General features: G+C 43.7%; 1 protein-coding gene across 8 annotated transcripts in view; it reads right to left on the minus strand.

Annotated features, from left to right (window-relative positions):
* Window positions 1-513: 513 nt before the first annotated feature.
* The window catches only part of LOC139376132 (zinc finger protein 521-like), a 143076-nt gene continuing 118325 nt past the window's right edge, over window positions 514-25264 (minus strand). For 6 of the 8 annotated variants that reach the window (XM_071118358.1, XM_071118359.1, XM_071118357.1 and 3 more), the window contains 2 exons: window positions 21799-21914; window positions 514-2315 (listed from right to left, as the gene is read on the minus strand). In XM_071118358.1, the coding sequence (XP_070974459.1) occupies window positions 2286-2315; window positions 21799-21914 (146 nt within the window). In that variant the 3' untranslated portion in view covers window positions 514-2285. The remainder of the gene's footprint in view (window positions 2316-21798; window positions 21915-25264) is intronic. The other 2 variants (XM_071118353.1, XM_071118352.1) reach the window with 1 other exon arrangement.

Below are 25264 nucleotides of genomic sequence, written 5' to 3' on the forward strand. Positions count from 1 at the left end.
GTGTGTGGAATGGGACCGCACAGGGTGATGGGTAATGGAGTCATTAATAACACAGACCTCCCTTAAGATCCTCAGCTGTTCGTTAGGCAGAAGCCCCAGTGGAACCAAGGGAAAGGCAGGTAGCCTAGTGGTTAGCGCATTGGGCCAATAACTGAAAGGTTGCTGGATCGAAATCCCTGAGCTGACAAGGTAAAAATCTGCCATTCTGCCCCTGAACAAGGCAGTTAACCTGTTCCCCGGTGGCTGTCATTGTAAATAAGAATTTGTTATTTATTGACTTGCCTAGTTAAACGAAGGTCTAACTAGGCTGAAAGGAAGCAATTTGATTTAAAACCAAAAATCCAAAAGTAAGGTTTTGAAGATGATCACGTTCATGCTGTCAAGGGCCCATCTTGTTACTTAATCAAATTAATTGATCCACACACACACACACACACACACACACACATGAGCACAAACACACAAATGCACATACACACAAACACATGAACACACAAATGAAGGGCCGTAGGAGCCGTTTTCTCATACATGTTTAATATTTTATCACATGTGCAACACAAAAATGAGGTCTGCCAAATACAGAACTCCATATTTGTACAATAACATTTGAATAACATCAGAGAAGAGAACTGTCCTTTTGCTGCAGCAGGAGATGGTGGTTAGTTTCCTGTAAACTGAGTATGAACAATTCTCAATCAAAAGGTCAAAACATTAAAGTTTCATACAAAAGTGCATCTCAGGTTCAATGAATGCAAAAACATTTACAGATGTGGGATCTTAATTTAATCACCTTGTTGTTGCAGGAAATGTCCTGCATATCAGGAAATGAAATCTTGTAATGTACTCGAGATTTAAAAAGGCTTCTAAAGTTTGTCTTGATTTGACTTGATTTTGAATTGATTTTGAATAGATTTTTCCTAACCAAAAAATGTATCAACTGCTACAAAAATGGTAATGAATTATAATCCACACAATAATTCACATTTCCTGTTGCTGCAGAATGATTTTCCTGCTGTAAAACTGGTCAAATTAAGATCCTACATCTGTAACAGATTGATTTATATTGGTGTATAATAACGCCACAATAGCTTCCAGCTTGAGCAGAGAGCAGAGCAATGGGATACCGCAGGAAACGAAGAAGGAAGGGGATAAGTTGGGAACTCTTCAGGAGAGCCCAGGACATAAGTTTCATAAGCACATCCCTACAGAGAGACGTAATACATGTATAGTCTCCACAACAACCCCAAATCAAAATGGATGTATTCCCCATTGCAAAAAAAATCTAAAATACAAAGAGCTAACAAAAACGAGAAGAAAAAAATTCCAGTAATCTCCAGGCTTGAACGAGCAGTAAACATTAATAACAGAATTGTACAGGTTTAAATCAGTGGGCTGGAGATCCCCCCCCCCCCCCCATAATGCTCTAGGAGACACAGGGGGTTCACGATGCCTCTGTTCCCGTGCCAACCAGAGGAGCTAGCTGGCCTTTCCAAATCTGTGTCACTGCTTTTGCATATATCAGAACCCTATCCTGTTTTTCCTTCTTTTTTTCTCTTCCTTTCATTCGAACTTGCGCAGGCAGGAGGACCAGATTAAATGCACCATTCAGTCCTCAGCTGGTCTTCTAGAAGGACAGCCATGTTGGAATGAGACCCGTGATGTCACAATCTCAGGTTCGGCTGGTGATCAAGCACCCCGCTACCCGCTTCAGTAACGAGTGACCAGGTCAGGATAGTGTCCACATACAGGAAATGGGCACTGATGAAAAGGGTCCTGACTGACCATACCACAACTTCCTGTTCCCTACATAATAATACCCCACATTGGCACCCTGTTTCACCAACACATTGTTGATGAATTCCACCTCTTCTGACTGACAGTGGCATTGTCATTTTTTTCTAGTTCTTTTTTGGGGGACAAACGGTTCAGAACTGTACAATGGCAAATACTGTATAAGACTGCAATATAGCTGAAGTTATTAAGCAACACATGAACAATTTCTATTTACAAAGATAGTTGGCCAGTTTTGTTGAAATAACAACCAGTCAAAGACCAGAGCTAAGTTTTTCTGTCCTTTTTTCACCCCTCTGTCTTTCATCCGTCTTTCTTCTTTTTGTGTGTGTGACATGTTCCTTCCCGATGTGAACTGAATCCAAAGTTCAGTGCAAAAGAGCCAGTGGGATATTGCACTGAAGGTGGCTGGAGGACCGACCGGGTCAGACATGATTCTCCTCCTCGCCGTATGGTTCTCCTCTCCTCCTCAGGTCCACTGATAATCTGCCTGGTTAACTGCTGTGCTGAGTCAACATGTGGTTCTGAAATGGAGGAATAACCGAGAGAGAAAGAAAGGAATGAAATTACTGAATCAATATCAGATTCAACACAAGGACATTTGATTTAATTCAACATTTTTTCCATTTAGCAAGTTTGAATTCGAACACTTTCATAACCTAAAATAAATAAATAATTTTCCACATCAAGGCAAACTTTAATTCTGTAGAATTCACCATTGCTTTTCAGAGGGTTAGTGATTGACGTAGTGTTGTGAGTGGTGAATGTCATGTTGTGGGTTTATGTGGCGTTTGCATTACCCAAATCCAATCAAAACCGAGCAGCAGTCAATAGTTATATGGATCAATATGTCCTGGAGTTAAATATGGTTAAGTCCTCTACTGGCATGTCACTGCTGAGCTGACAATGCCTCCTTCCCTCCAACATCTCAATCCCCAACCAACAATGCCAACATTAGACCAATGGCTGTGGCCATGGAAACAACAGTTACCATGTAATACCCGTGATGGAATATATGAATCACCATATTAATAGACATGTTTACATAATGTGTACTGGAAGTGTAACTACTGTAGAATAACAACAGGTCAATTACACTTGGGATTCAGATGCAGCAATTAGAGAAATGTCATATACTACAGAAAAATAAGTACAGGATTTCTGAGGATGTTTGAATATCTTTACACACGCACGCACGCACACGCCGGTTTGGTGAGAGAGAGTGGTTGTAGCGGGGACAGCTGTGCCAGCTAGGTTTTTTTTAAAGGGAGGGAGTGTGGACCAGGGGGGGTGTACTGGAGTCCCTGGTGGGCTGAATCCAGGTCATCTTTTGAAGTGACTGCTAATCCCTTTAATGCAAACCACATGCCCCACTTGCTGCACCCTGTTAAAAACAAGGCCTTGGACTCTCTACACTGGCACGGACAAGACACACCTGTTACACACTCATCAGCACGCATGCACGCACTGACACCGATTATACACACATGAACACTGACATTCAAACACACACACATACACAAACGCTTACTCTGGGTAAGACTGAATTATCTTTGAATAAACAACATGGAAAGAGCCTGAGCCATGAAAGGTTGTGACTCCTACAGCCTTAGCCATGAAGGTGAGTTTAGCAATGTACTGACTACAGTCACCTTCAGTCTTATCAACATAGCAGCATCCCTCAGGCAGGCTAGGCCTCGTCCATTACTCCCCTCCACCCCTCCCTCTTTACCCTTTCAAGTGCCTCCATACAAAGCATTTAAACACCTCGACACCTTTCCTTTCAGCCGGAGCGATTACTTTCCGACAGGTGGGATAATAAGCTGTTTGACGGGGGGCAGGAGGGAGTGTGACCCCTGGAAGGGTTAGCCTCGGCTCGCCTGGGCCCCCATTGGGGCCCCTGCACTCCCTTCTAAAGAGCCGGCCCTGGCCTTTCCTCTGTTTCCCTCTCCTCTCTCTCTCTTCCCTCTCTTCTCTCTGTGAAATAAAGCTCCTTTAAGTGAGTCTGGGAGGAGACTCCCCACGGGACGACCACCCCTCCCTCTCCCCTCATACCCCGGTGAAGACATCCGTGGCGTTGCTGGGGAGGGACAGGAGCACGGCAACCCTATTAATGAATGCGGCCCAGTACCCGTCAGCCCGGCTCCTCGGCGACTTACAGAAGCCCCTGCAGTACGTGACTTCAAATGGCAGGATATTGACATGGAGCGAGCAAAGCGGTTGGGAGAGAGTGTGTGTGTTTTTCTCTCGTCTGTGTGTATGTATGTGTGTGTGTGTGTGTGTGTGTGTGTGTGTGTGTGTGTGTGTGTGTGTGTGTGTATGTGTGTCTGGACCCCAAAGGAACGTAGCTCCTTGGATATAATGTAGGGCTCGTAACAGCTATTACAGGGGAAAATACCCCCCCCCTGGGGAGTACCCCCCGCCCATCCCCGTCTATGCTCTGTCTGACACACACTGCATTCTACCTTTTCCTTAAACATGCCAGGAGTTTTTCCTCACTGAGGGCTTTTTCAAGGATGGTGCTAAACGACTTCAGTTGCAGTGGCAGCCATGCAGGCTGGAGGGAAATAGAAAGAAAAGAAAGAAAGAGAGAAAAAAAAAGGTAAAAAGAAAATGATACCTTTACCTCTGTGGATATTGAACTCCACAGAGTGGAAGAGAGACACTGTTCTGTCTGTATATCAGTGGAGACCACAGGGGGGGGGGGGGGGGGAGAGAGAGAGAGAGAGAGAGAGTGTGAGTTTCTGGCCAATGTGTGCAACTCTTCACTCAGTGTAATTCAGCCAAATATGCACTACCGTTCAAAGGTTTGGGGGTCATTAAAATAACATAAAATTGATCAGAAATACAGTGTATGTAACGCTCGTCGTCGTAAGGAAGAGTGGACCAAAGCGCAGCGTGGAAAGTGTTCATGATCTTTATTGTCAAGAATCACTCAAAACAAAAATTACGAATACAAAAACGAAAGCGAACATTTCCGTCAGGCACAGATACTAAACAGAAAACAACACCCCACAAAACCCAAACGGAAAATTGAATGGGCACAGTGCCCATAACTTTTATAGGATCCCCAATCAGAGAGAACGATAGACAGCTGCCTCTGATTGGGAACCACACTAGGAAAAAACAACAAAGAAATAGAAAACATAGATTCTCCCACCCGAGTCACACCCTGACCTAACCAAACATAGGGAATAAATAAGGATCTCTAAGGTCAGGGTGTGACAGTGTAGACATTGTTAATGTTGTAAATGACTATCGTAGCTGGAATCAGCTGTTTTTTTTAATGGAATATCTACAAAGGCGTACAGAGGCCCATTATCAGCAACCATCACTCCTATGTTCCAATGGCACGTTGTGTTAGCTAATCCATGTTTATCATTTTAAAAGGCTAATTGATCGTTAGAAAACCCTATTGAAATTACGTTAACACAGTTGAAAACTGTTGTCCTGATTAAAGAAGCAATACAACAGTCCTTCTTTAGACTAGTTGAATATCTGGAGAATCAGCATTATTGGGTTCGATTACAGGCTCAAAATGGCCAGAAACAAAGTACTTTCTTCTGAAACTCGTCAGTCTATTCTTGTTCTGAGAAATGAAGGCTATTCCATGCGAGAAATTGCCAAGAAACTGAAGATCTGTACAACGCTGTGTACTACTCCCTTCACAGAACAGCTTAAACTGGCTCTAACCAGAATAGAAAGATTGGGAGGCTCCGGTGCACAACTGAGCAAGAGGACAAATACATGTGAATGTCTAGTTTGAGAAACAGACTGGCAGCTTCATTAAATAGTACCCGCAAAACACCAGTCTCAACGTCAACCGTGAAGAGGTGACTCCGGGATGCTGGCCTTCTAGGCAGAGTTGCAAAGAAAAAGCCATATCTCAGACTGGCCAATAAAAATAAAAGATTAAGATGGGCAAAAGAACACAGACACTGGGCAGAGGAACTCTGCCTAGAAGGCCAGCATCCCGGAGTCGCCTCTTCACTGTTGACATTGAGACTGGTGTTTTGTGGGTATTATTTAATGAAGCTGCCAGTTGAGGACTTGTGAGGCGTCCATTTCTCAAACTAGACACTCTAATGTACTTGTTTTGTCACAAACTGAAATTAGGAAACCAGGAAATGGCAGAGCTATTTCTGCATAATGCACAATTCATAACAGATTGACTGACCCAATCCCCGAAACTCATTACCCCACATCTCCTTGCTAACCCCATCTCCTTTCCCCCCAACCCCCAATCTCCCCCCAATTACCCAACTTTCTTACCCCCATTCTCCCCTCTCCCTTACCCCCCATCGTCCTTCTTCCCAACCACTCACTGGGCTCCACCATAAGGCTGTATTGCAGGCCCCATTTACCAGCAGAGCTAAGGTAAAACCCTTAGTAGTCAATTCTCCATTAAATTAAATTTTGCTCTGATCAATAATGTGCACCCGCCTCTCTCCCTAGTGAATACTGTGTCTGAGAAGCCTCTTCTTCTTCCTCTTTCTCCTTGATCGACTGGCTCTCTGCCACTGTTAACCCTCCATCCGCCTTCTTTCATCTGATTACATCATATCCCTGCAACGCCCTTGGGGGCAGAGGAAGGAGAGGGGGGAGAATGCCCTGCAGGGGACCTGTGTACCCATGCAAACAGGTGCAACATGTCTTAGGAATTTAACAGAGAGAAGAAGAGGGAGTGAGAGTGAGAGAAAGAGTGTGAGAGGGAGAGAGGGAAAGTGCATGCAGGCTGGGGAGTTGATTTATTAACTAATCATTCTTTATGTCATTTCCCATTCCTCTGGTAACCATCGATAGCACCGGTCCAGTACGGCAAGGCAACAAAGGTGTGCCTGTTACATCAGCTCTGCGGAGGAAAAGGCCAAACGGATCAGCGGCCATTTTGAACCTCTCATTTACTCCTACACATCTAATCTACAAACTACCCAAAACAGACAGTCAAGAGTGATGAAATAGTTATGAAATCTATCAAAACTTTTGGCTAGTAGTTAGTTGATAATACATACATATAGGCAAAACTCTATCAGGACTAAGAAACCATCTGACACTGTCATTCTTATTGGTTGTAGCCAGAGTTCTGCGTTTATAGAGTGTTCAGAAAGCTGATAGAGTGAACAATAATGAGTCTCTAAGCTTGGGTCTTGGGGGACCCCTGAATCTCGGGGAAAGTCGAGGAGAAATGATATTATACAAGTGTGAGGCCAGGCAACTCAGAGCACAGGCCAGGCCAGGTGAAAAACATCAGATCCATTAGGCCTCAAAGAGCCATACTTCAAATGTTAAACATTTGTTCTCACGTTTTATGAGCACCAATTCACAACACTAATTAGGTTTCCATCCAACCTTTTGATGCGAGTAAAGTATGTTGGATAGAAATGTGTACCTGTTGTACCAGATACGATGGAAACCCATTTAACTTGTATTTTTTTTTCGGTATATGGGAATTTAATCGCAAAAGGTATTTCTATTTGCACTACGTCATCGGGCACAACCTTTAATCCGCAACAAGTCAATTTGATGGCAACATCTCTGGTGGGAAAATGTTCATATTGTTTTTATGTGATTTTAGAATATTTGCATAAAAATCAGTCGCCAATTGGATGGAAACCTAGCTACTGAGTAAATCATTTACTACAGAATAATTTAGGGAGTTAAGAAGGACTGAGAAGTCAAGTAAATTTAATTTGCTACATTTCAACGGACATTGAAAGACAGAAAAGCGCCAAAACTAGAGGTCGGCCGATTAATCGGAAGGGCCGATTAATTAGGGCCGATTTCATAACAATTGGAAATCTGTATTTTTTTTATACCTTTATTTAACTAGGCAAGTCAGTTAATAACACATTCTTATTTTCAATGACGGCCTAGGAACGGTGAGTTAACTGCCTTGTTAAGGGGCAGAATGACAGATTTTTAAGGGGCAGAATGACAGATTTTCACCTTGTCAGCTCGGGGGATCCAATCTTGCAACCTTAACAAGTTCAACGCTCTAACCACCTGCCTCTCATTGCACTCCACGAGGAGCCTGCCTGTTACGCGAATGCAGTAGAAGCCAAGGTAAGTTGCTAGCTAGCATTAAACTTATCTTATAAAAACAAATCTATCATAATCACTAGTTAACTACACATGGTTGATGATAGTACTAGTTTATCTAGTGTGTCCTGCGTTGCATATCATCGATGCAACGCTGGGGGATGATTTTACAAAAGCGCATTTGCGAAAAAAACACAATCGTTGGACGACTGTACCTAACCATAAACACTAATGCCTTTCTTAAAATCAATACACAAAAGTATACCTGCATATTTAGCTAAAATAAATCCAGGTTAGCAGGCAATTTTAACCAGGTAAAATTGTGTCATTTCTCTTGCGTTCATTGCACGCAGAGTCAGGGTATATGCAACAGTTTGGGCAGCCTGGCTCATTGCGAACTAATTTGCCAGAATGTTACGTAATTATTATTTTTTTTTGTTTTTGTTTATTCAAATTAATTTGACCCCTTTTTCCTCCCCAAAGTCATGCGTCCTCCGATACACAACCCATCCAAGCCGCACTGCTTCTTAACACAGCGCGCATCCAACCCGGAAGCCAGCCGCACCAATGTGTCGGAGGAAACACCATGCACCTGGCAACCTTGGTTAGCGTGCACTGCGCCCGGCCCGCCACAGGAGTCGCTGGTGCGCGATGAGACAAGGATGTCCCTACCGGCCAAACCCTCCCTAACCCGGGCGACGCTAGGCCAATTGTGCGTCGCCCCACGGACCTCCCGGTTGCGGCCAGTTACGACAGAGCCTGGGCATGAACCCAGAGTCTCTGGTGGCACAGCTGGTGCTGCAGTACAGCGCCCTTAACCACATGTTACGTAATTATGACATAACATTGAAGGTTGTCCAATGTAACAAGAATATTTAAACTTAGGGATGCCACCAGTTAGATAAAATACAGAACGGTTCCGTATTTCACTGAAATAATACAGTGCCTTGCGAAAGTATTCGGCCCCCTTGAACTTTGCGACCTTTTGCCACATTTCAGGCTTCAAACATAAAGATATAAAACAGTATTTTTTTGTGAAGAATCAACAACAAGTGGGACACAATCATGAAGTGGAACGACATTTATTGGATATTTCAAACTTTTTTAACAAATCAAAAACTGAAAAATTGGGCGTGCAAAATTATTCAGCCCCCTTAAGTTAATACTTTATAGTGCCACCTTTTGCTGCGATTACAGCTGTAAGTCGCTTGGGGTATGTCTCTATCAGTTTTGCACATCGAGAGACTGAATTTTTTTCCCATTCCTCCTTGCAAAACAGCTCGAGCTCAGTGAGGTTGGATGGAGAGCATTTGTGAACAGCAGTTTTCAGTTCTTTCCACAGATTCTCGATTGGATTCAGGTCTGGACTTTGACTTGGCCATTCTAACACCTGGATATGTTTATTTTTGAACCATTCCATTGTAGATTTTGCTTTATGTTTTGGATCATTGTCTTGTTGGAAGACAAATCTCCGTCCCAGTCTCAGGTCTTTTGCAGACTCCATCAGGTTTTCTTCCAGAATGGTCCTGTATTTGGCTCCATCCATCTTCCCATCAATTTTAACCATCTTCCCTGTCCCTGCTGAAGAAAAGCAGGCCCAAACCATGATGCTGCCACCACCATGTTTGACAGTGGGGATGGTGTGTTCAGCTGTGTTGCTTTTACGCCAAACATAACGTTTTGCATTGTTGCCAAAAAGTTCAATTTTGGTTTCATCTGACCAGAGCACCTTCTTCCACATGTTTGGTGTGTCTCCCAGGTGGCTTGTGGCAAACTTTAAACGACACTTTTTATGGATATCTTTAAGAAATGGCTTTCTTCTTGCCACTCTTCCATAAAGGCCAGATTTGTGCAATATACGACTGATTGTTGTCCTATGGACAGAGTCTCCCACCTCAGCTGTAGATCTCTGCAGTTCATCCAGAGTGATCATGGGCCTCTTGGCTGCATCTCTGATCAGTCTTCTCCTTGTATGAGCTGAAAGTTTAGAGGGACGGCCAGGTCTTGGTAGATTTGCAGTGGTATGATACTCCTTCCATTTCAATATTATTGCTTGCACAGTGCTCCTTGGGATGTTTAAAGCTTGGGAAATATTTTTGTATCCAAATCCGGCTTTAAACTTCTTCACAACAGTATCTCGGACCTGCCTGGTGTGTTCCTTGTTCTTCATGATGCTCTCTGCACTTTTAACGGACCTCTGAGACTATCACAGTGCAGGTGCATTTATACGGAGACTTGATTACACACAGGTGGATTGTATTTATCATCATTAGTCATTTAGGTCAACATTGGATCATTCAGAGATCCTCACTGAACTTCTGGAGAGAGTTTGCTGCACTGAAAGTAAAGGGGCTGAATAATTTTGCACGCCCAATTTTTCAGTTTTTGATTTGTTAAAAAAGTTTGAAATATCCAATAAATGTCGTTCCACTTCATGATTGTGTCCCACTTGTTGTTGATTCTTCAAAAAAAAAAACAGTTTTATATCTTTATGTTTGAAGCCTGAAATGTGGCAAAAGGTCGCAAAGTTCAAGGGGGCCGAATACTTTTGCAAGGCACTGTAAATGTTTTGTTTTCGAAATGATAGTTTCTGGATTCGACCATATTAATGACCAAAGGATCGTATTTCTGTGTGTTATTATGTTATAATTAAGTCTATGATTTGATAGAGCAGTCTGACTGAGCGATGGTAGGCAGCAGCAGGTTCGTAAGCATTCATTCAAACAGCACTTTCGTGCATTTTGCCAGCAGCTCTTCGCAAGCACAGCGCTGTTTATGACTTCAAGCCTATCAGCCTAATGGCTGGTGTAACCGATGTGAAATGGCTAGCTAGTTAGCTTGGTGTGCGCTAATAGCGTTTCAAACGTCACTCGCTCTGAGACTTGGAGTAGTTATTCCCCTTGCTCTGCAAGGGCCGCAGCATTTGTGGAGCGATGGGTAACACTGCTTCGAGTGTGGCTGTTGTCGATGTGTTCCTGGTTCGAGCCCAGGTAGGGGCGAGGAGAGGGACGGAAGCTATACTGTTACACTGGCAATACTATAGTGCCTATAAGAACATCCAATAGTCAAAGGTATATGAAATACAAATGGTATAGAGAGAAAGAGTCCTATAAATACTATATTAACTACAGCCTAAAACATCTTACCTTGGAATTGAAGTCTCATGTTAAAAGGAACCACCAACTTTCATATGTTCTCATGTTCTGAGCAAGGAACTCAAACGTTAGCTTGGCACATATTGCACTTTTACTTCTCCAACACTTTGTTTTTGATTTATTTAAACCAAATTGAACATGTTTCATTATTTATTTGAGGCTAAATAGATTTTTATTGATGTATTTTATTAAGTTAAAATAAGTGTTCATTCAGTATTGTTGTAATTGTTATTATTACAAATGTATATATTTTTTACATTTATTTAATCGGTATCGGCTTTTTCTGGTCCTCCAATAATCGTTATCGGCGTTGAAAAATCATAATCGATCGACCGCTAGCCAAAACCCAGGCTTTGCAAACAATTAACTTTGGGCCATGTAATGTATGAACATGAACTTAACCTTTCTTCTAAATCATACATTCATATGAGCAAGGGATTCTACAGATTCTAGTTCTGACTCCCATTTCTTCTTCTACATGTATCCAAATCAAATCCAAAATCAAATCAAATGTTATATATATGATGGGATGTATAGACATTATGGACAGTATGTGGATAGAATATATAGTATATCTGAAGAATACATGGATAGAATAGCAATAGTTGAATAGGATGACCTTGACAAGAATACAGTATATACATATGAAATAGGTAAAACAGTATGTAAACATTATTGAAGTGACCAGTGTTCCATCCAAGACATCCACCATTTTGCTATTGTCAGCCCTAGTAGCAGCAAGCCCTCCCCATGTCTAGTCAGTAGCAGCAAGCCCTCCCCATGTCTAGTCAGTAGCAGCTAGCCTCCCCATGTTTAGTCAGTAGTGGCTAGCCCTCCCCATGTCTAAGCAGGAGCAGCTAGCCCTCCCCATATCTAGTCAGTAGCAGCTAGCCTCCCCATGTCTAGTCAGTAGCAGCTAGCCTCCCCATGTCTAGTCAGTAGTGGCTAGCCCTCCCCATGTCTAAGCAATAGCAGCTAGCCCTCCCCATGTTTAGTCAGTAGTGGCAAGCCCTCCTCATATCTAGTCAGTAGTGGCTAGCCCTCCCCATGTCTAGTCAGTAGTGGCTAGTCCTTCCCATGTCTAAGCAGTAGCAGCTAGCCACCCATCTCTAAGCAGTAGCGGCTAGCCCTCCAGAATGTATAAGAAGTAGCAGCTAGCCTCCCCATGTCTAGTCAGTAGAGGCTAGCCCTCCCATGTCTTGTCAATAGCGGTAGCCCTCCCATGTCTAGTCAGTAGCGGCTAGCCCTCCCATGTCTAGTCAGTAGCGGCTAGCCCTCTAGAATGTATAAGCAGTAGCAGCTAGCCTCCTAATGTCTAGTCAGTAGTGGCTAGACCTCCAGCATGTCTAGTCAGTAGTGGCTAGCCCTCCCCATGTCTAAGCAGTAGCAGCTAGCCTAGGGCTGTGGCAGTCAATACATTTTGTCAGCCGGTGATTGTCAAGCAAATAACTGCAGGTCTCACGGTAATTGACTGTTCATTAACATAAACACAATTGGTATGGCCTGGCTTCCACGCATAGCCTACAATCCAATGATGCAGACCTTTGGAACATCTACATTTTAAAAAGTCTAATAAATCTATATAATATAGCCTACACCATCACAATAAATCCATAATTTAAGAAAATGTAGTACTCCGAGTTGTCCTCATGTTAGGCCCTGATCTGGCTATGCCATATGGCTGTGGGCTACACTAGTGCATTTGGAAAACAATATGTGCTTAGAAATGCACTGTAGACCTTGTTTGATTTATTAGACCATGCATTATTTTATGGTATGAAGAATACAATTGAACATAGCTGAATAAAATATAAAGGATATTTTCTCCAAACGATTTGAGGGAGTGCACACATGCGGCTATTGTGTTGAGCAGTTATCAAAGAAACAGGTCCTCCTATATGCTTTATTTAGAGTTATTAATGCAACTTTAGTTGTGATACAAAAGTTGGGTTCTATGTTTTGATTTTTAATACATTCTAAGGCTGCAAGATGCGACTGTACTGATGATTTGAAAAAAGTTGCATGAAAGGCATGTGCTCTGCTTTGTTCTTTTTGCGCAGGTTGCACACACTTCATCAGTCTCACATTCACAATTTGACAAACACAATAATCCGTGCCTTTTGCGGCCAGTGGCCGTTGTGCTCTTGGGCTGAATATAATAATTATAATTCCCTTCTCTTGGCTGCATGCTCCGAAGCACCTCTCACTCACATGGCTCTCTCAGATAGCTAAATTCTTATTAGCCAATGCCCGTCATGTGATCGGGTCTTTCTAACAGGCTACAAGTGACACATCGGGGATGCAACTGCGAGTGTCCTTTCCAATTCCCAGATGCATATTTAAGATACTGCATAGCCTATAGAAATGTTGCGCAACATGAGCTCATGGGCTTTCATGAAGTGTTTGATTAGATTTTCGATTACATTTACATTGATGTCAGAGTGATTAGAGGGACAATAGAGTGTTGAGTACCAGGCAGTTAACAAGTTTGGTAGGCTACTAATGACCATCAGCAGCATCAGAGCTTGGAGAAGCCTAATTACCGTGACTAAACGATCACGTGGTATTTGAATGCCGTCAAGACTCATGACCGGATCCCGTCTGAGTAGTGATTGTGTGTTGACTATTACCGGTGTAGCGGTAATACGGTCACCGTAACAGCCCGAGGCTAGCCCCCCATGTCTAGTCAGTGTGAGCTGAAACTACCTCTCTGCTTGTAGCTGTCATAAGTCTGCTAACATAGCTGCATCTGGAGCACGGGGAGCAAGCGGAGCGCCAAACCACAGAGATCCAGCCGCAGCACACTGCTAGTCATCAGTCAGGAGTTTAATTAAGGCATAAGAGCAGAGCAGGCTGCCGCTGAGCTATGCTGAGACAAAGACCTCACAGGCCTCAGAACAGATAACAGGTTAAAGGCCCAGTGCAGTCAAAAACATGATTTCCTATGTTTTATATATATTTCCACAATATGAAGTTGGAATATCACTGTGAAATTGTGAAAATTATGATAAAAATGCTTGAAAATACCGCCTGAAATTTCTGCCTGTTTTGGTTTGATGGAGTTTTGGCCTGCCTGGTAACACCACCAGGAGATACATGAGTTAATAGACCAATAAGAAACAGAGTTGCAAACCTCCACTCCCCACTCAGACCACTGACAGACAGTCTTATTATTTCTTGCTCTTTGTTAAGAAGCTATTTGTATTTCTCTTTGACCATTAACCATTTGACCTTTTAACATGAACACTGGGCTGCTTTAAGAGACACATATATGGGTCATGCTGTATCTGAACTACGAACACAAAGCACTGGGCAAATTATATTCCATTCCACAAAGCACTAAATAGCCATTGTGTTCTAGGGTGTGTTATTGTGTTTTCCACGTATTGTAACAAAACTGATCATATATGACCTGTGTCTGTGAAGTTCACCCTTACGACCAGACAGAGCAGGCCCATGCGGTCCCAGTACTACGTTCCCTGGGTCCCGTCTGAGTAGTGATTGTGTGTTGACGAACACAAGCCAGGATTGACTCAGTCCCCCTTTGCTTGGAGTGAGCCTTATTCCCCACTGTTGGCACGTCCACTAGGGGTGTAATACCTTCCTGTTTGGCCTCAGGCCAGGTTTACTGCTAGCCAGTTTAGCCAATGAAGAATACAAACAAATAAATAAATAAAACTAGCAGCTGGCATTCTCCACAGTCAACACTTATCAGGCCGTAGGGAGAGCCGACCTCGTCCGCTGTTTGGCCACAACCACCACGGTCTCCTTGGTAACCGACCGTCTTGTTTGAAGTGTGGTGCCTGGGGACTCGTGGACATTCAGTACAGCTCTGGGGCTAGGGTGGGGAGTCTTTGGTGTGTGTTTGTCTGTGTGTCCGTGTCCGTGTGTGTGTGTGTGTGTCTTATTAGCCTGGCATGTGGTTATGTGTATAATAGCTATGTAATAAATGAGTAATAGCTGGAATTGTCTGGCTGGATGTACAAAAGACCTAAAACAACGGTGAAATCCTTCTCTTCTGAGGTGTAGCGAGAAAAGACAGACCACCCGATTGGAGGGCTAGTGTGCTTTGTTCCTCCAAATGATACTCATTACCCTGTCTAAGTAGACAAGTGAATGGTGCTAGAAACCCACTATGGGGTGATCCTGCTGTTTGACTGAGATAGCAAAACAACTGCACAACCGCTGGGTTATTATGGAGCCTCATTATGTGAAGAGACTAGAGGAAAGGAGAGAGAGAGAGAGAGAGAGAGAGAGAGAGAGAGAGAGAGAGAGAGAGAGAGAGAGAGAGAGAGAGAGAGAGAGAGAGAGAGAGAGAGAGAGAGAGAGAGAGAGAGAGAGAGAGAGAGAGAGAGAGAGAGAGAGAGAGAGAGAGAGAGGGGAACGGGGCGTTAGAAAGTGAGGAGATGGAGAGGAAGAGAAGAGAGGGATAGAGAAAGAGAGATGGAGAGTTGAGGGAAAGAAGGGAGGTGGAGAGAAAGAGTTGGAGATAAGAGATAAACAGGGAGAGAGTGAGGGAGCTGGAGAAAACTGGAATGTATGTGAGTGTGTGAGGGAGATAAAGAAAAAGCAAGTGAGCGAGAGAAAGGGAGAGAGAATAATCCAAACTGATTTCTGAGGTGATAGCTACAGAACACAGATGCCTTTCCCCACTAAAAATGAAGACTATGACTTAAGAACCCAATTAAGGATCTTTCTTAGGGGAGCCATCTTGGGAAGTAGATGGGGGGATGGGTCTTGGTAGGACATGAGCCCTGGGCTACACAGACTAATTAGACTGAGGCAGGGGGGTAGAGGGGATGGGATCCAAGCCTGTCACTGGGAGGGAGATGGGTTCCATGGAGCTCCACATGTCAGTCCCAGAAACTAAACACAATTACTCTCACATTTAACCACTTCACTTAGGGACAGGAGTTTGACTGGTGTAGGTGATGATGCTACAGCACAGAAATCTCACTCCTACAAATCTCACTCATTACTCCTCTGTCTCCCTTGCTGCTATAGCTACTTCAGTGACAGAGTGAATTCTAGGAGCGAATTTGAGGCTACTGTTAGATTGAGCACTTCACAAGGTGAGAGTTGAAACTGTGATGCCAACAAGGAACAAATGCAGTCTCAAGTTTAGCCACTTGTTTGGAGTGAGACAGTTAGGATATTAGCTTTTAACAGCCACACAATTGGTGTCATGTATCATGTCTTTACGAAACGGAAGTGTCTAATAATTACTGTACATACAGTGTTTGAAAATAAATCCATGAGGAAATGTGCGATTGGATTCTGTGAGGACCAGCTAGCCTCAACAGCAATTTGTAGAAACACGTTTAGAATCAGACACTTGCAAAGTGAATCTATTTGACCAGGTAAATTAAACCTGTAATGAATTTCTCATCCAGTGTTAATGACATGCTTTATCAAAGTTGCAGAAAGTCAAATTAAAAGTACAACAGAAACGGTTAGGGAACAGATCAACTCTGGGTGATGGATTTCAACACAGAGCATCCTTCCCTCTCTTTGTTTGGATTTAACTTCTCCCAGTAGAACAGCAAGCGGAGGAGGAAGAAGAAGAGAAAAGAATGCCTCAAAGGCTTCTGGGAGTTTTTGTCATGTCTCCCTCCAGACACTGTGTTTGCATGCACACATCAGACCCACCATGGGAGAGGAAGAAACAAAGACACATACTGTACATACACACTCACACAAATGTCTCTCACACACACACACACACACACACACACACACACACACACACACACACACACACACACACACACACACACACACACACACACACACACACACACACACACACACACACACACACACACACACACACACACACACACACACACACACACACACACTGCAGAGAGAAAATCCTCTTAGGATCATTAGGTTTGCCATGCTGTCTAATTCTGATCCACCTACAGTAGTAAAGTAGAATGCCGAGACTGTGTTACGTCGTCGCCATTCATCTCACAATGTTTACTTCCCCTTTTACAGCGCTGACGACTGTTTGTACAGCGTGTTTGTACATCATTATAAATAAGCTTAAATATTAATGATGGCGCTTCACAAACACACAGTTGTGCCCTTTTATTTATTTCAACTTTTTTTTGAAATGGTGACAGCACTGTGAGCACATGGGCGGATGAAGAGAAGAACGGCATGTCATTTAAAAAGGTACAAAGAAAAGTTCAAACGCATGTGAAGCTGTCACACTTGGCAGATGAAGATAGTGTATTCTCAGAAAGCTAGGTGTTGGCAAGCCACTGAGGGCTAAACAAATGTAGATCTGCCTCAGAGTGGCACGTGTTAGGGGATATGGTGCACTAAAGGTGGGGACATATTCCAAATTGTAAATTCTAAAATCAATCTTCATGGGAATTGTAGTCCCAATTCGCCATGTCTGAATGATGCTTTGCCTCGTTTCGGTTTCTCAAAGTCTGCGAGAGCCCACCAAAAAACACTGACACTCTTAAATAAATATTAAATAAATATGAAATAATATTTAGTGTGATGACTGTCCGTTTTTTTTGCTCTCGCAGACGTTGAGAAATCACTCTAATATTGTTTACAGAGTGGGCTATGCTATTACACATGCTATGCTATTACACATGCTATGCTATTACACGTGATATGCTATTACACATGCTAATGCAATACTATCATTAGCAATACAGTGAACCCATGGTGATTATTCTGCTTTATTTTCAAGATATCATATTTTTTCATTTAAAAAAAAGAATGTATTTTCCCAAAAATGATGAATTTCCTTAATTAAAACACAAAAATGATGAATTTCCTTAATTAAAACACAAAAATGATGAATTTCCTTAATTAAAACACAAAAATGATGAATTTCCTTAATTAAAACACAAAAATGATGAATTTCCTTAATTAAAAAACAAAAATGATGAATTTCCTTAATTAAAACACAAAAATGATGAATTTCCTTAATTAAAACACAAAAATGATGAATTTCCTTAATTAAAACACAAAAATCGGCCACCGTTTGGCAATAACGGCCGTCACACACTGAGAAAGAAGGAGAGTCTAATTTGTGAGGAGAGGAAGTACAACATGATACAGACATGCTCTTGTCACTTCTAGCACTCATTAAAGAGCTGGAGCTTTGGACCGAGCGGAGTCGTCTTTGAAGGAATCTTTTAAAAGACCCTCCAATTAAGGTGCGTGTCCTGCGGGTATCTAAGGAAAGGGAGAGAAGTCCTCGTATACCCACTCACTGTCCTCCTCTATCAACTGGAGCAGGACTTACAATCTCACGCCGCTCACTTCCAAGGAATGATAATGAAAGGAAGGATAAAGAAGAGCCCCGGCTAAGTGGAACGGGGGGGAAATCTCATCCCAGAAAAAAAATGCAATCTTCACTGTTGTGTAACTTGAATATCATTGTCTTGTCTTTGGAGGCTTAGGAGCACTAGGGTTCATCGCCATAGAGAGGGAGGAGATATCCCACGCATGTGCACTTGCGGTGCTATCGCAACACAAGCAGGCCAATGATGAGCTGCTGGACTTATGTGCTTCTTTCAACAAATTAACTTCCACTCATAGAAATGTCCAATTTAAGCTGTGGCTAATTCACTGCTGCCACCATCAGTTAATAGATCTGCCTCATTAATCCAGTAGAGTAGCAAGCAGAGCATTGTCCATGGCTCAGTTCCTTATGTAACAAGGCAGAGAGAGACACATCCACTGAAGCTAATACCAAGGAAACAGGAGGAAAAAGTGTATTTTTAAGTTTGCCGTTGTATTTCAGCATGGCTACTCCTAAGTACCCACAAACCCCTGGCTTGTCCGACCAAGGTAATGGGTAGAGACAACCTGAGCATGGGAGGGTGTTAGAGTAGAGTAGATTGGAGGAGAGGAGAGGCTAGAAGAGGATGTGTTTCCTACTCTTATAACTGTGTGGGGGGTGGGCCGTAGGGGTGGTCAGTAGGGGGTAGTGAGAGGTTGAGTGGTCAGAGAGAGAGAGAGAAAATGAGAGAGAGCGAGAGGAAGAAAGCGGATAAACCACACCACAGCTAGCCCTGTTAGCACCAACACTGAACCATTGGAGCTCCCCATCAGCACCTCATGAAATATCTCAAAGGGGTGGTCTATGTGTCTCAATGCTTGGCTAGAGAAAGAGAGAGAAAGAGAGAAAGAGAGAGAAAGAGGGAAAGAGAGAGAGAGAAAGACAGCGAGAAAGGGAGAGAGAGCAGAGTTTCTTCTGGACTGTGGTTTCTGGGGCACCGAGGCCCAGGAGTCAGTCAATCTGTCCGGTCCGAGGGAGGCAGCCGGGCGGGGGTTCCTGGGAGGGCTGATTAGACGGATGCTCTCCCATCATCCATCTCGACAGGCCGGCAAAAATTGGCTCGCCCCTCGCAGGGTAGAGTTCACAGGGGGAGGCGATGGGGGAGGATGGGTGGATGGCGGGGGAGAGGGGGGAGGCGGTGCGGGAGAGGGGGGTAGTGCTGAATACCTGTCACAGCCTTTGGTCTGTTTCAGGGAATCTCAGCGGCAAATTAATAAAATATCATTGCTGCTTCCCTGTACTTGCCTACCGTGGCAGGCAGCTCTCCCTCTCCTCTCTCTCTCTGCCTGTACTAACCCCCTGACCTCTTCAGACTACTGTGAGAGATGAGGAGCCGAGGTAGCCAGAGAGTGGGCCAGAGTGTCAGGGTGGAGGAGGAGAGAGTAAGTCAAAACTCCAGGCAGAGAGAGGAGCAGCATCTATCTCCTCACCGCTGGATGATAGCTCCACTAGAGAGAGATTGACAAATTACTTCACCATGTCAGGGAGACATTTTCACTAGTGATATAGTCGGCACAAAAACAACAACCCGCAACAAACAACAACTTGTACACAGTACATAAACCTTGACTATATCTCGTATGTGGCAGTGCGGATGCAGTAGAGAAGAGACATCTATATTCTAGAACACTCAGAAGATGTATCTTAAATCGGAAATACTGTCCGCGTTGTACAACACAAATTCTAGGTCTACAAAGAAAAATGTCCTTCCTTTGAAAACACATTTCTTCATTTCTTCTTCTTCTTCTAAAAAAAGGAACCCCAGGGGGAGTTGGAGGTTTTGGTGTTAATCAACTTGTGTGTCTGTAATGATGTGGATTTATGTAAATGTCGTAATGAATGCGTGTTTAAGTGGGAAATGCTTTGCGTGTAGGTGTGTGTGTGTGTGTGTGTGTGTGCGTCTTTGTGTGTAGGTATAGGTGTGTGCGCGTCTCTGTTTTGTGTGTGTGTGTGTATGTGTGCACATGTGTCTTTCGGTGTGTGTGTATGACCCATTGGGGGTTGCTTCTAGAGCATGCCACGGTGCAGGTAGAATATGATGATCGTCTTATCCCTAAGCACAATCCATGCTCTCCTTTTCACAACCCCACAACAAAGTGCCATATGTCTTTCATGTTCGCTCACCGTCTCTTCACAAAGGGTGTTAAACAATATAAGCACGAAACAACACCTCCGGGAGCTGGAGGATCACTTCATGCCCAAAAAATGTCAGAGTAAAAAGTTGGAAAAACATCCCCAGGTTATTTGAGATTGTTTACAGGTACTTGTAACAACCCCGGCAATAGCAAAAACACTCAAAACATTAGTTCCAATGACAGATGAAATTGGATAACTAAGACGCTGTGTTTGCCATGTTGTGTTAAGAGAGAGTACTCGATGCTAGCTAGGAGTTTGTCAGAACACACAAGACTTGTAAGTTACTAATAACCTGGTCTTCCATGACCAACCTGTATGTTGGAAGGTGATGCCTCAATCCCTTGTTTAATTCATGGCTGTCTGTTCTGTAGACTCAACTACCTGGTACATAATGATCACATTCACCTTCCTCCTGGCACCACATGGCTCTGTGTTGACTGGCTGAATCTCAATATGAACATCTCCTCTCTGGTCAATGCTAAGCTAAAGCCCAGGATGCACCCTTACGTCAGCTGGCTAGATGCTAATACTTAGCTAGCACCACTAATCCGACCGTGTCTGTGGTGGTTGGGGCTCGTGGTCAGTCGACTGGTGTTCGGTACTAGTGGGTTTCACAAGGTGCTTTTTTAAATTTGCTCTACTCAGATGGCTATATTCGTATATTTTAAGGACTCAGTGCTCACGAGGCGCCAACACACAATGTTTCAGATACAAGGGATTTGTACAAGAAACGAGGAAAGACATGGCATGTCCTGCCAGGGCACAATTCCCCAAAAGACGATTGAGCTGGTTGAAAACAACAGATGAAGACTGAAATAAAATAAGGCCTTTTAGTTTTTGTTCAAGTACTCTGAGGACAGTGGGAAGAGATTGCTCGAAAACGGATTATCCCTACAACGTGGAGAGTTCATAAGAGTCCAAATTCTAACTTTGTTGAAGGGCAGATATGGTATCCCTACGGAAACAGATCATATTTAGCCATGAGTGTCTCCTCTGTGATTACAGGGCTGGTAAATGGAGGCATATTATTGACTCAACTGTGTTTCGGCCTCTATACAGTATAGTAATTACTCCCCAAAAAGCACATTCCCCTAATCCTTCTAATTCCAGATATTTTAGGTCTAATAAGCAAATCAAATCATTGTGTATCGGTTGATCACAAATTAGTTTGGAAACCAATTGGAGTAATTCTGTCTGAGTCTCCCATCCCAACCGGGACAGAGAGGAGGCAAAATGAAATGTGTGTGTGCCTGCGTGGGCGTTTGCGTGCTCATGCGTACACGCACACGAGTGTGTGTGTATAGGTTTATGTGTGCGCTTGATGGTGGTGGTGACCGTTACGTGGCCTGTGTTTGGGCTCACCTGTAGCTCTGTCTGGAAGAAGAACTTCTGTGGGCACTGGGAGCAGTCGTATATCTTATCCTCCTGGCCATGGGCTGAGAAGATGTGCTGCTGGAGCTTACTGGCCTGGACAAATACTACAGAGAGAGAGAGAGAGAGAAGAGAGGAGAGAGAGAGAGAGAAAGGGGAGAAAGGAAGTGAGTATCTTCTTTGAGTAAAATATCAGACATTTTGCTAATGGAATAAACGGAGCGAAGGGTGAATGCAAAATAATCCACAATGACAGAGGCTAAATAAGAAACATAGAAACAAAGAGGAGAAAGTCATTGCTATAAAGCCGACATGTATTGGTTAAGGGCAACGACAACAGATGCTAAATACGGATGAATGTGTTGTACTGACAATAAAAAGACATGATTATGAGGTCAGTAATTAAGACAACTTTGTATTCTGACACATAATTGGGGTTTTAACAGTGGTCATACCCGGCCATCCTACTATGGTACAGTGAATGAGCGCATAATGTTACGAGAATAATGAGGATCTTTATTTAGAACTACTTGTTGGGACAACAAGCCAGAAAATAAACAACCACAGAAGAAATTGGCATGGCTTCAAGTGCAAAACATGGCCTCCATTACGATACATCGCTAATGATATTGACAATATAAATATTCATGCAGAGGCACTATTTATTTATGCAGACTCAGACTACAGTCGCTATGATATAAACACACACACGCACACTTACAAAATATAAATGTATATTATGCATTTGGGCTTTAATTAAGCCATAGATAGTCCACGTTGGTACAGTATACTAGGGAGACGTGCGTCTGTGTGTATGTCTCTCTCTTGGTGTGCGTGTAATTCTCTCTCTCTCTGTGTTCACCGAAGAGCACTTCAAACATGTCATTTGTTATCCCAGAAGTCTGTGCTATAAGGACGCATGTTACCTCTGTCTACTCTCTGAGGTCTGGACGCTCCCGAAAAGTGACCATGTGGGGCTGGGCTTCATTTGAATTTCTTAAAGGGGCAAAATAACTTTTGTATTAATGCATGCGCCGCCTGGGCTGAGGGCCGCAGGGAGGGGGAGTGAAAAGCAGCCGCTAAAGGGGAGGTGTCTATCTGAGAGCACTTTGGGGTTTCTGCAGCTCTATCGCCTCTGACGGGAGCTCTACTGCAGCGCACGGGGCGCTCGGCAACATCAACATGTCCCAAAATCAGCCGGGAGAGCTGATATTAATTATTGAGCTGTATATGCCCGAGGTTCACTTAGCTACGGCAGACGGCCGCCCAGATGGCCGCCACGTACGCTCCTGACCTGAGAAATAAAAGTTTATATCTGCAGCTAGCGTTTCGCATCCAGAGTGACAGACACTCACAGACTACTAATATCGCAGTGACAGCTGTCCGTGGGAACACGACTAAACTAAACACAGTGTTGAACACAGAAATGAACATACTCACACTAATGAACAAACAACGCCATGGCTGTGATTATGGTTTATAGCCCACTTCTGAAAATAAATTATCAGAGTGTTTGAGCTGGATGTTCCATTCGCAACAGCTTTGTTTCATCCCAAGGTTAAGTACAACACAAGGTCATCCAAAGCTGGAAATATATAACCGCTTCGTGCTTAGCGGCTACAATGATTGTGGCTTTGTTTGTGTTTTTCACATATTTTAGGAAAAAGAAAGTAGGCATGCAGACATACACTATGTGGACATCTGCTCGTCGAACATCTCATTCCCAAATCATGGGCATTCATATGGAGTTGGTCCCCCCCTCTGCTGCTATAACAGCCTCCACTCTTCCTCGAAGGCTTTCCACTAGATGTGGGGAATTGCTTCCGTTCAGCCACAAGAGCATTAGTGAGGCCGTCACTGATGCCGGGCGATTAGGCCTGGCTCGCAGTTGGCGTTCCAATTCATCCCAAAGGTGTTGGATGGAGTTGAGGTCAGGGCTCTGTGCATGCCAGTCAAGTTCTTCCACACCGATCTCTACAAACAATTTCTGCACGGACCTCACTTTGTGCACCGGGGCATTGCCATGCTGAAACAGGAAAGGGCTTTCCCTAAATTGTTGCCACAAAGTTTGAAGCACAGAATCATCTAGAATGTCATTGTATGCTGTAGTGTTAAGATTTCCCTTCACTGGAACTAAGTGGTATAGCCCGAATGATAAAAATCAGCCCGAGACCATTATTCCTTCTCAACCAAACTTTACAGTTGGCACTATGCATTCGGGCAGGTAGCGTTCTCCTGGCACCCGCCAAACCCAGATTGGTCCATCGGACTGCCAGATGGTAAAGCGTGAGAACGCATTTCACTACTCCAGAGTCCAATGGCGGTGAGCTTTACACCACTCCAGTTGACGCTTGGCATTGTGCATGGTGATCTTAGGCTTAGGCTCCCGATGAACAGTTTTGTGCTGACGTGCCTCCAGAGGCAGTTTGGAATTCAGTAGTGAGTGTTGCAACCGAGGACAGACATTTTTACATGCTACGCGCTTCAGCACTCGGCGGTCTCATTCTGTGAGTTGTGTGGCCTACCACTTCGCGGCTGAGCCGTTGTTGCTCCTAGACATTTCAACTTCACAATAACGATGTGAATATCGATGTTTTGTTCCCCGAGCCACTTAGTGGCAAAGTGCTCCATCATGCTGGAAAAGGCATTGTTCGTCACCAGGGGATTCATCAGAGAAAATGACTTTACCCCAGTCCTCAGCAGTCCCTGTACATTTTTGCAGAATATCAGTCTGTCCCTGATGCTTTTCCTAGAAAGAAGTGGCTTCTTTGCTGCCCTTCTTGACACCAGGCCATCCTCCAAAAGTCTTCGCCTCACTGTGGGTGCAGATGCACTCACACCTGCCTGCTGCCATTCCTGAGCAAGCTCTATACTGGTTGTGCCCCGATCCCGCAGCTGAATTAACTTTAGGAGACGGTCCTGGCGCTTGCTGGACTTTCTTGGGCGCCCTGAAGCCTTCTTCACAACAATTGAACCGCTCTCCTTGAAGTTCTTGATGATCCAATAAATGGTTGATTTAGGTGCAATCTTACTGGCAGCAATATCCTTGCCTGTGAAGCCCTTTTTGTGCAAAGCAATGATGACGGCACATGTTTCCTTGCAGGTAACCATGGTTGACAGAGGATGAACAATGATTCCAAGCACCACCCTCCTTTTGAAGCTTCCAGTCTGTTATTCGAACTCAATCAGCCTTGTCCTCGTCAACACTCACACCTGTGTTAACGAGAGAATCATTGACAAGATGTCAGCTGGTCCTTTTGCGGCAGGGCTGAAATGCAGTGGAAATGTTTTTTGGGGATTCAGTTCATTTGCATGGCAAAGTGGGACTTTGCAATGAGTTGGAATTCCTCTGATCACTCTTCATAACATTCTGGAGTATATGCAAATTGCCATCATCCAAACTGAGGCAACATACTTTTTGAAATTAATATTTGTGTAATTCTCAAACCTTTTGGCC

The sequence above is a fragment of the Oncorhynchus clarkii genome, chromosome 20 (assembly GCF_045791955.1).
Source record: "Oncorhynchus clarkii lewisi isolate Uvic-CL-2024 chromosome 20, UVic_Ocla_1.0, whole genome shotgun sequence".
Taxonomy (NCBI): Eukaryota; Metazoa; Chordata; class Actinopteri; order Salmoniformes; family Salmonidae; genus Oncorhynchus; species Oncorhynchus clarkii.